At 43.2% G+C, this 12445-nt stretch overlaps 1 protein-coding gene across 14 annotated transcripts in view; it reads left to right on the forward strand.

Moving 5' to 3' along the window:
• The window catches only part of plekha6 (pleckstrin homology domain containing, family A member 6), a 120250-nt gene that overhangs the window by 11202 nt on the left and 96603 nt on the right, over window positions 1-12445 (forward strand). For 3 of the 14 annotated variants that reach the window (XM_044219343.1, XM_044219403.1, XM_044219441.1), the window contains exon 1: window positions 11309-11519. In XM_044219343.1, the coding sequence (XP_044075278.1) occupies window positions 11332-11519 (188 nt within the window). In that variant the 5' untranslated portion in view covers window positions 11309-11331. Of the gene's footprint in view, window positions 1-11217; window positions 11239-11307; window positions 11520-12445 lie in introns of those variants that run through there. The other 11 variants (XM_044219395.1, XM_044219374.1, XM_044219383.1 and 8 more) reach the window with 7 other exon arrangements.

A 12445-nucleotide genomic window follows, 5' to 3' on the forward strand; every position in this document is an offset into this window, starting at 1 on the left:
TTGACACACCGAGCAAGAGAAAGTAGGACAGGGAGAGAGAGGAGCCATTGCTAACTGCTAAAATAAAATAAACTGTGGGATTAGCGAGAAAATCACTAAAAAGAGCTATGAGTGCCTAAGCAGAACTAGTGTACGTTTAAATGTATAGCAGTTAGTTAGCTGCTGTAACGAATAAAATTAACTGGGATGAGCTAGAGCAGCAAAAATATGCTACCAGGAATACACAAACACCGGAGACTGGAAATGAGACAATATGCTTACCGCAGCAAAAGTCATCTAGTCAAAATACTGTTCTTAAAAGTGCATGTGATAGATACTAAGGTATATTTTGTTTCTTAACTTGCTGCCATGTGATGAGGATTAAATGGTTAAGTACTGATCTCACACACACATGCACACACACACCTTTTGCAACCATGGCAACAGCCATAATAATGGGGCAGCCCCTTTGTAGAGACAGAACAGTAGGAACAAAAGACAGTGTGGAGGAGGGGGTGGAGGAAGAGAAATTAAGGAGAGAGGTTATTAGGGTGAACAAGGAGGAGATATATAGGAAGGAGAGAGAGAGAGACTGAGTGAGGCATGTGATGGAATAGATAGAAAGAGTGTGAAGGCAGAACATGGTGGTTGATAACACTATATATTGTACACTGCCTGGTCCAGTCTCAGGCTTTCAGGAGGAATTGTATTTGTGCATCACAGTGATGGTAGTGCCATCACAGCACTAGATGGATGTGTTGTACACAATGAGGCCATATTATACTTGAATTATATTCTCAACAGTGAAGAGTTTGTCATTATTTTATTCACTTTGTGATATAGAGCAACGAGGATGAACAGCAGACTATGTTTACGTTCTGTTTTTCACTGAGACGGGGTTAGGGTTAGTTAACAGTGAGCGGGATGTTTGCAGAGGGACTGGCTTTAGACGTCTGCCACTGTAAAGGAGAACATTACTGGATTGTTCTTGCTCTCTTGACGTTGTCCTCAATATCAACAATGTCAGCAATCTCCACAAGGTGGACCTTTTATGTCCTCAATAATGGTGATGTGTTTTCACACCTTAAAGCTGGTGTTTGTTAATGAGAACAGCAGGCAAGTCTTTGGCTGACTACAGAGAAGGTTATGCTCCAAGCTCAAGCGCAGTTTCTATCAGTCAGTGATTATGTGAGCACAAATGAAAGTATTAAACTGTGCAGTTGGTGTCTATGTGACAAACTCCCTTGCCTCTTCTACCTACATGCACAGATACAAACTAACACCTCCCTTAAAGGCAATATCTATAATGCATACATTTCTAATTCAAATTTTAGTACATGCATAATGCGTCAGATGAAATACTTTAGGCGGCTGTGGCTCCGGAGGGAGAGTGGGCCGTCCACTGATCACAGGATTGGCGGTTCAGTCCCCAGCTCCACGTGTCGAAGTGTCCTTGGGCAGGACACTGAACCCCACATTGTCCCGATGGTTGGCCAGCACCCTACGTGAGAGCTCGGTGTGTGCCTGAACGGGTGAATGAGCGGCAGAAACCTTGTAAAGCGCTTTGGATAAACAGTCTGTATGAATGCAGCCATTTACCATTTACTTTAAGCCTGTAGTCTGGATAAGGAGGGGTGCAGGGTGAAAGGATGGACACTGGACGACATGCTGTTAGAGCTGTGTGTTTCATGTACACTGCATTGTTTTAGTACGATCAATTTGTTCAAAATGATTCATTTGTTTGTTTTGCCCTGTTCTAGGGCCAATCAAACTGTTAAATACTATTTAAAGCAATGACTTTATATTTACATTTATGAACAAATTAAATCAAAGAATCAAACAATCCCAGAATTACAATACTATACAATCAAATAATATGTATAATAGTCATTTCCCCACTGGATTATGAAAGACACTGAGTGTGTGTCGAACAGATGTGAGTGCAGGAGGCGTTCAGCTGTGACAGACGGCCATTACTGACACTGACGAGTGAGGGAGCAGGAGGAGGAGAGAAGGGAGGGGGGAGAGAGAGGGACACAGAGCCAATGCCATTGTTTTCTCATCAATTACTCCTTCAGGTTTCACACATAACAACTAAAGTCTGGTTAAGGTTAGTGAAAGACCCAGAATGACTGCATGTCTGTGTCAGGATGCAAACTCAGCAAGTCTCCAGATGACCTTCACACACAGAGGATGAACAGAAAACAACATTCAACATTACAGTTCATCATTTTATTTTAAAGAGTATGGTAGCGTTTTGTGTTGCATTACTGCAATTACTTTAGTTTCATTTTGTGCACTTGGAATTTCTCTGCAAGAATGGCATATTGCAGCGTTTCTGATTCCTTTCTGTGAGATTTGCTGAGAGGCAGCACAATCCATGCAATAAAGAAGTGACCTTATTGCTGTTGTAATGGAATCTTGGTTTGTGCTACATAAATAAATAAAAGATTCTTTTACAGAGACAATAGTGACACTAATTGTAATGCTGCCTGGCAGACAGATGTTGATCCGAGACGTGCCTCGGTGTTTTGGTTGCATCAGTGCATTTTGGATGTGAGATGAACTGAAGCTGAGCTGCACGGTGGTAAAGAGAACTGTGTGAAGAGTTTTGAAAAAGTGAACTCCTATGAAGTGAAATGTGACTTGGCGATTGTAACAAACTGTAGTAAAACACACTACCCATTCCCACCAGTGATGACAGGTGTCGCAAATCAACCACAGAAATCTAAAGGATTATAACCAAAGCTCGACCTCCGCCGAGGCACATCACAAATAGTTTTTGTAATGGTCATATGGGATGTTTTTGGAAGGCACTGACAAGTGACCTTTTAAAAGTATAAGGATGTGATGCCCAAAATAGATCTAAAAATATAACAAGCATTTTTTTTCACTGTTTACATGTTAAGTTTCAGTGTTTGTATATAAACATACAGGGTTGCCATTCAGTCTAAACTTGGCTTCAGTGTTACACCCGTGCATATCAAGCAGAAACATGCCAGAAATGAACTGTGAAGACATTTTCCATGTCGCCCTAACTGAACTGAGAGTGTCAGGATTATGCAGCTGACTAAAATCATACTGCAGCTCTGGGAAATGTTTAGATTCTGGCTGAAGTAAACAATCGGAGACACAGCAACTGGGCCAAACAAGGGTTTAAGCAAGGCTACCCTGTGTGTGTGTGTGTGTGTGTGTGTGTGTGTGTGTGTGTGCGTGTGTGTGTCAGAAAACAAGTCAGCATCAGCACAGGGAAGACGATGTGTGCAGATATACAGTCAACAATCAGACTTGCTTATGTGCCTGTTTGCAGCTCCTCAACAAATCTGCAGTGTCATTAGGTCCCCCCCCCAGTTATATAACCCTCAGCCCACCCTTGGTGCTGTTTCATCCCTCAGTCTGCTAAAGAATGCAGATGTTCTAATCCACTGCAACAGCTACGCCCGGGACACAGCGCCTGTGTGAGCAGTGCTCCTGCTTTTCATTTCGCCCATGTTAACAGGTCAGAGCAGCCACACAGTGCACGTGAGCAGCAAGGCTTACGAGTATGCACAGAGGTGTTTATGCTCAACGCTTTGTTCATTGCAGTATTCACCGAAATGCCAGGAGGCGTACAAACACACAAAATGATTCTGTGAATAAGCAAGAAGTCAACGAGTGTTACGTGAAAAACGTCATTATCTAAGATGGCTGAGTGCGCTGCCCTGCGGCTCCTACATGCTGAGACAAAAACCGACGCTAGTGATGTGCCGGAATCAGAATCTGTTTATTGAACAGTACAAAAAATGAGTGTGCAAAACCATTAGCGAAACCCGTTAGAGGGCTAGACACGTGCTCATAGAACTGGAGTTACATCCGGTAACTATTATTTTGAACGCTTCCATCTTGACATGAAAAGCGCAGCGCTCGCCTAGATACAAAAACTCGGAGCTCGAAGTACGTTTTTGGAGCGCGCACACTCGCGTCTGCGTGTCTGCACGTCAAGCATCAGCCTAGCTTCAGGAGCAGCTCACATGACCCGCGGTTCTCAGCAAACATCGATAGAGAAAATGATGTGTTGATAGTCATGTCTACATCATGTCACTACAGTTTCAATGTCTACATCTGTAGTATGTTCATGAAAAAATATAAAACTGATAGAAACGATGCCACAACTACAAAATTAAATCCCAAGTAGTCATAAAGTGGGAATTACACTTCAAACTCTATGGTGGTGATGATGAAACTTTAATTTTAAGAAAGAAGAATGAATGAATGTCAGTTTTGCTAGATTCTACCGTTTCTTTTCCCTCCTGTTAAGCTTCACTTAATGAAACATTTCCTGCACAGATGAATCAAATTCAAAGCTCTCCAGTGGCTTTTCCTTCGGCTTTTAATGTGAAATATCTGCAGGAAATCAGTGGCAGGAGTTAATACTGAACCAAAGAAAAGACAAACTGACAACAACAAAAGTCAAAGTAGAAGCAACTGGCATTCACTGGTGAATAAAAACAGAGAAACAGCAGCAGAGTGAAGAGCATGACAGGACTGTTGTGCTGATGTGGAAATGCACATTATACGGAACTGATCATGTGGACACTTACAGTACGGGCAGTTCAACATCACTGCTGAATGGTTTTCACACACACACACCCCGGCTTATTTGAGATTCTGCCATTATTTGAATACAGGCATCATTTAATTGCAAAAGTAGCCACAATTACAGTGGAAACATTTGCAGAAATCCCCACCAGAATTTCTTTTGACTTTAAATCAACATCTTTTCTCTAAATGTCCAAATATCAACACTATCCAAACACAGGAAGAGTAAACAAATAGAAACAGGTAATAATACATGCATCTATTCTGTCTGTTCTGCAGCGGCAGACTTATCTAGATAAGAAACTGACTGTATTCCTCCCTCAGAGGATCCACATCCACCCTGCATCCTGGTCTCAACTCAAGGTCAAAGGTCATCTAATTTTAAATCCCAGGGCATGGACTCTGCAGCCAAGCCACAGGATTTATTTGCTGGAGGTTTAATGACAGTGAAAAGAATCCAGTTGCTGAGCTCCAGACAGCCTGTCCGTTTGCATGTTCTTATACTCAACTGATCTGCTTTCAGTTTGGATGAAAACGTCATAACTAGATTAGTAATGCTCGAATAATATTACTTAAGGCACAAGCCCTCATTTTCAGACCATTTAAATTATAAGCAAATTCGCATAAATGCACATTTGTGAATTTGAATAAATTTTTTGAACAAATCAATTTGAAGATATCTGCATTTTTTATGCGTCTCAAATGACCATAACTGAAAGTGTATGACTGTTGTTCTCCTCTGTTGAAGTATTATAGTATAGTAGTGCAATAGTGGTACAATGGTGGAGTAAGGAGACATGCAGTGCATGCATGTTGAACGTATGTCTACTGTAGTAATACGCATTTAAACTCATATTATTATATTATATATTATTTTATTTTTTTACTATTGCCATGAAATGTCCTGAGCAGATTCTTAGTTTCCAAGGGATACACCCAGTTGACTTGAAGGGCCCCCCTTGCCACCCTCTGTCCAGCTGTCTCCTTTGGGGACATGGTCAGCGTCCCTGGTGCTGAGACCCAGTGGAGCCTTTCATCTGTCCTCAGCTCCACAGTATTTATTTATTTGAAAGATAGACTTTGATGTCATGAAGGAATACACCTGGTCAGCAGCCGTGTGGGTCTTCAGCGGTTCTCCACTGGTATTGAGGAGTTTGGTGTGTGCCAACCAGCTTTAACCGCAGCCCATACATGGCTGCTGTAGGGACAGCTCAGCATCAGCGTCAGCTGCTGAACTTCATCCACTTCAGACATGACTTTCTGCGCACCACTGTTAGTCTCAACAGCAATTTGTGGGCCCGCCCTCTCAGGAAGGATGACAGCATCAGTCTTTTCAGCACGTGGCCCAAAACAACATCTGTTTACGTCCAAGTGACAAAGCCCTCTAGTGACAGCAGTAATTATGACGGGAACAAAGGAGGAAGTTGGACACGGACGATGATGTCGTCCTGCCGATAGAGACCAGACGACCAGACCAGTGTGTCGTTCTAGAGGGCACGGACAAATTCCGTTAATTTGTCGAGGACTTGATGATGTGACAGTATATACCATGAACTGTCATAGATTTTGTAATAGCATTAATACTGTGGTAGATATACCTGTAATAGCTCTGGTTCCATTGAAGTGACTGTTTGAAGGCGATACTGAATTTACAGGACGTTTGCATCAATGTGATGAAGTACCTGGATTTATCAAATATTCAATTCACCAGATCATCTCATCAGCTTATTTTATTTAGAAACCGTCTCTCAAGATTTCATTTCCACGTCATTCACTACCTCACAGTACAAGACATATACTGCGATGGCTGTATGGAACTGTCGGACTGCTCTCCTCTGACCTCTCCCCCACTACATAGCACACCTTACCTCCAGGCCACAGCCGCCCCACGTCACCATTATGTCACCCAGATCACCAAGACCCTGTCTGTGCTCATGCTGAGTGGGCGCTGCACAGTTTGGATTGTTGTTAACGTGAACGAGCTAGTCTACGTGATACAGTAGCTGGTCTACATATGCATAGACCAAGCATGATCCGATCTCAGCTGGCCCAAAGGGATTACTGCTGCTTTGCTTCATCATTGGATATAAAATCAAAAGGAAGCTGCGCGCTTCTTCAGTCCCACGCTGCCTTTAGAATGAAGGGCTCGGTGCAGGCGCTGACAGTTGACATATGACAAACGGCCTTTGGCCTCCAGTTCGACAGCAGTGCGGTGTTTGCTGATGGAGCTTTTTGAAAACATGAATGAGCTACCAGAAGTTAATCTGTCAGATTCCAGGTCACCACTGAGATCCACCAGCCATCCAGACAACCTGATATTTACCTCCAGCCGCCGACACAAATCTGAGGACAAACACACTCCATCAGCTGAGAGTAAGTGTGTGTCCACTATGCTGTTTTAGTTTTTCCATTCATGAAGTGGCTTATTTGACCAATTCCAGCTCCATGTGCATAAATTACAAGCCCAAACATGGAGTTAGTTATTGATTATTCTAAAAATATTTCTGTGTCATGAGAACAGACTTCAGGACACTGCATAGACCTCTCTCTAAAACTGTTCCAAACCTCGGTTGAAGAAGTTTGGTTAGGTTGAGACACAAAAACGACTTGAATAGGGAAACATTGTGGTTTGGGTTAAAAATACTATGTTGTTGAGGTTAAGGGACCTTCGTTGTCACGGTTACAATAATAAACACATGGTTTTAAGGTCATGCTTAAAAAACAAACACTGACTGTCTGCATGAAACGGGAAACGAACACTGGCCTCCCCCGTTAAAGTCCGAGGCTTTGTTGACCCCCCCGACCTCCTCCTTTTTCATGCTTACACTGAACTCTCAGACTTTGTCTTCATCGTCCACATGCAAGTGTTGGTATTTGGTATTTAGATTTGGTTGTTAAACAATATTGAAACTATAAAGGATAATGCAACTGTGGTAAGGACCAGTTTACCAGTTACCCTGAGTTCAGTAACAATGGAGGATCAACATGTGTGTGTGTGTGTGTATGTTGAATAATGATGTCTGCAGTTGTCCTCCATGTGTTCCCTGTTCCTGTAATTGTGTGTGTGTGTGAGAGAGAGAGTGCGTTAACTGGCAGTTGTGTGCAGCCAGCATCCCGTCTTTTCTCTCATTCCACCCGTCATTCAGCTTTTCTCAAATGAGAAGAATACCAGAAACGTTTAGTTGAGGGAAACCAAAGTGTGATTACTGCTGTATATGATAAATAAAACAAATAGGATACATTTGGAAAGTCACTCTAAATCCCAATACTGACAGAATATTAGATTGTACAACTTTTAATGTGTGTTTGCTTCAGTCATCAGTCTGGACTGACATTTGGCGATTTAATGGCAATCTGGCCAGAAGTTGTGAAGATATTTTCCTCTGGAGATGAACATCTTTAGAGTCTGCTTCAACAGCGGCGATAAAGAAGAAAAAGTCCAAGCACCTTGTTTGAAAAGTGGGAACAAAAGCAACAAGCAAAACAAACAAAAAGAAAATAAATCTCTTGACAGACAACATCATGTTCCAACAGCCTCCTCGAGGCTCGTCACCGCGTGGTGTCTCTGCAGTGTGTGATTCGACTGAATGGCCGTGCAGCCGTACAGAGGCGAGGGAGCGGCCAGCCTCTCAGCAAATTATGATGGGAACGCATTGATTATAGAGTGGATGTACACGCAGCAGCTATTTCTGGGACTGCACTGCCATCAACACACGCACACACACACACACACACACACACACACAGAAGATGATTACTATCATTATTTTGAAGCAACCAAAAAAAAACATGTGGATTGGTAACAGCATCTCTAGGAAATCAACTACATGATTCAATTATGGTTCATTCTTATTATAAGTTTCTATAAGTGTGAGTATTTATTTACATGTGTTGTACAAATCAAATCAACATTTTTATATTAACAATGGATCAATTGACTGTGTGTAATGTCAAAGGTGCCTGACACTGCGCTGAGCTGTTGTGTTAATGCTAATAACTGTAATAATACACACAGCATATCATGCTTCAAAATTACCACTGTACAAGCTGCACGTTTAACTCGTCCTGCTCAGAGACCAAATTATGCATGTGAAAAAAGAGAGTACTTTTATTTCATGTGGACATGAATAATATAACGTTTCAACCGCAGATTGTCTTCAACGTTCAAGGATCAATGTTTAAGGACACTGTTAACATGTTGACACTCTTATATATACTCTATATTTACTTTTTGACACAACAGACACAGTCTGTTATGCACATGCACACAATTTGCTCAGGAGAAGAATGTAATGAGAAGAATCCTTTACTTGTTGGTAGTTAATAGAGTATAATATTAACGGAACATTTTGTGATCACACAAAGATACAGACTGGGAACATGTGGCAGGTAATCTAACCAGGAGATGATTTCATTACCAATAAATACAGGTGTGTGTTCACTTCTTCACCTTCACCTGAGGACCGTCTGTGGTGGAGATCAGTCCAGTCATGCCCGCATCAGATAAAAGACAGCAGGGTGCCGCGCTTTGTATTTCTTAAGTTACTCGCTACTCAAGTCATTTTTTCAGTAAATACTTTTGAACTCTAAGTCATAGTAGTTATCTTGACGACTACTTTAGTTTTTGGCTACTCAACCCCCCCTCAGTACGGTGGACACAAACACAGCTCCAAATGAATGCTAATATTGCTCTGTGTTCACTTTGAAAGGTGAACATATCTCTGCTGCCCCCCCAGTTAAACAAACAGTTAAAGCTTTAATACAACACAACTCCCAGATGATCCAGATTCAGTTTAGATGAGAGTGTGAACAGGTTTCCCAACATTTTGCTATTTTTTTCACTTTCTTCTCTGACAAGTTTGACACATAACATACAATGTATGTATGAGTCAGGTTGGATTTTTAATTTTCTGTAACATTGGACAGTTGGTCCCCAAGTTGTGTCATCAACCAATCACAATCCATCCTTGTATTATCATCCTTGCACAGTTCATCCCTAATATTCCCAGCCATCATACCGTTACCCTCTGTCACGAACAAGACCCCAAGATGCTCGAACTCCGTCACTTGAGGCAGCAGCTCCACCTGAGGTGGTTTGAACATCAGAGAAGATGCCTCCTGCACGCCTCTCTGTGGCAGACCCAGAACATGCTGGAGGGAGTATGTATCAGGCCTGGGAAGGCCTCGGGATGCTCGGGCAGTAGAACATGTGGACTACCTTGCATCGCCTGCTGCCACCACGACCCGGACCCAGATAAAAAACTGCTGGCTGCCATCAGCCAGCTGGGACTCTTTTCACTGTGCAGTTTGATGCAGATTTCGTTCTTGATGCTGCTGCCTCGGGAAAGCCACCGCATGTGTCCGACATGTAGAAACACATTATGGTCCTTTAAGGCTTCCTCGGAGCAGTGTCGCTGCTGTTTGGTTTGGCTGAATGTGGGTGTGTCTGTCGCTGTTTCTACAGCGTGTGTGTGTGCCTGTGTGTGTGCGTGCGTGCGTGGCAGAGGCTTGTGTAGACATGTGAGCGAGACAAAGCGTGACTAGGGTGGAGGATGAGTTGCAGCCCTCCGGTCGTGTGGCTCATCCAGTCCTCTAAACCTCCTTCAAGCCGCCTCCATCTCCTCTGCCAGGGGCCCCTCCCTACACACCTGTGTTTGGCTAAGAAGCCCCCCTGTGACTAATGCTGAGTATCAATAACACCCATAATCATAGTGACTCACATGCACTCACTTAGACATAAAGGACACTGTAGCTGTGTCTGATCTGCAGCCGGCGGGGGGGGCCTCAAGCAAACTGTCACTTCTGTTTGAGTTTCTCTGTTTGTCAGAATTTTTCGGGGGGGCAGGACAAGGTGTAAGATGAGGGGATGCTATAAAATGTAGGTAGTGTATCTATATCTTCGGTTTTTAAAAGTACTTCGGGGGCCTTTTTTAAATGAAAGTGTAGATCTGTGAGGTGTTTTTTGCAGATGGCAGTGGCGATTGGTCGGCTGGTCCAGGATTAAATTTATCGACAACTACTGGATGGACTGGCGTGACATTTTGTACAGATATTCACGGTTCTCAGACGATGTATCGTAGCGACTCGCTGCACTTCTCCTCAGCATTTAGCACTTAGCTCAAAGCACCATTGTGCCAACTGTATTTGTTGACAATGAGAAAAATATAGACTAACGCCACGCTCATGTTAGGTTCACTCAAGCCAGGTGTTCCCCGTTTTCTTCATAAAACGCTCCTCTGTCATAACGGAGTCTTTGTTCAGAGGGGTGAGTGTTTTGCAGTCTGAGGCTGCTGTTTCTGATGAGCAGCTTCAGGCTTGCACTCAGCACGGCTGATATTTCTGTGCACCCTTTGGATGTCTGCCATGCAAACTCAATAAAAGTCTCAAAATTGACTATGGTGAAAATATGGGAGAGAAGACGTTTCCCCTCTTTCTCCACTCCACCCATTCTGCCTTCAGCCTGGACTGCTAAAATAAAAATAAAGCAAAGAGAGCCAGACAGAGATGGAGGTCTGAGGACTAAAACGAGGGAAGAGAGGGGAAGAAATAATGGAAGAAAGTGACAGGAAAAGGAGTGAAAATGGACAGGATGAAGGGGAAAGTGCATGACTTGAGCTATATGAATGAGTGGGCGATGAGGCAGAGGAGAGGAAAGGGAGGGAAGCAGAGAGGGAGATGGAGGTAGACAGCAGTGAGGAGGAGGAAGGGAGGGGGTGATTGTTTCTGGAGCTTTGGAGGTTTCAAATTTCTCTTTTCTTTCGATTCTCTGCTCACATGCAGATTGAAGCTCTTCCTTTCTTGTCCTCTCTCTCTTATTTTCTCCAGACCAGCGGGGCTTTCTGCAGATCGGCCCATTCCAGCCAAGCCCCAGCATGTTGTAGGCGGCTGCTACCGACAGGAAGACTGGAGCGGGGAAGTCAACAAAGAAGAGAAGAAAGTGAAGGAAGGGATGGTGAAAGAAGGTAAGCACCGCTGCACGTGTTCTTTATTTGAAACACTGAAGGAAGGGGGGCAGAAAAGATGGAGGGATCTCCAGTTTCTGCTCTCTTTGTGTTTAGTTTCTCATGAGAGAGACACAGTCGAGTGTGTATATGCTGATGCATTCGTGTGTGTGTGTGTGTGTGTGTGTGTGTGTGTGTGTGTGTGTGTGTGTGTGTGAAACCTGCAACTGAAGCCAGACTGCTGTGAAGGACTAAATAAAGCCATGTATGTGGGGTGTGACCACAGGATAGAGAACTGTGTGTGTGTGTGTGTGTGTTTCATGTTCTTGTATCCCGGTGGGGACTCTAACCCACGGGGACTTGTGTCACTGTGGGGACAGAACTTGAGGTCCCCACGGCTAGAGGCGGCGTTTTGAGGGTTAAGGCTTGGTTTTAGGGTTGAGGTTAGTGTTAGGCATTTAGCTGTGATGGTGAGGGGCCAGGGAAAGCATTGTGTCAATGACTGTCCCCACAGGGACAGTGAAACAAATCTGTGTGTGTGTGTGTCCACACTTTTTCATGTAAACAACACACCTTTGTTTGTTGAGTTTTGCAGAAAGGAAAATATATTATCTCGTGCGATGTTCCAGTCAGTGTCGGACGTGCACGCGGTCTCAGCGTCTCCAGCCAGAGTTTGGTACAGCGGCCCGGTGCGGTCCCCAAAGAGTTTTACAACTTCATTAGACCAATATTGTTGTCTAATTAATTGTGTACACAAGATATTAAGCTGAATCCATTCAGTTTTGTTTCTTACGCGTTTGTAACCTGATGGTGTTGACAATCTTCCAAATCTTTATTTTATTTTATTTTTTATTTATTTTTTATCAGTGCATGAGTGCAAAACATACAACATAGGATGAACACAAAACAACAACAAAACACAAAACCAGCAATAAAACAGCAATGAT

This window comes from Siniperca chuatsi, linkage group LG2 (assembly GCF_020085105.1).
Source record: "Siniperca chuatsi isolate FFG_IHB_CAS linkage group LG2, ASM2008510v1, whole genome shotgun sequence".
In the NCBI taxonomy this organism is placed as follows: domain Eukaryota; kingdom Metazoa; phylum Chordata; class Actinopteri; order Centrarchiformes; family Sinipercidae; genus Siniperca; species Siniperca chuatsi.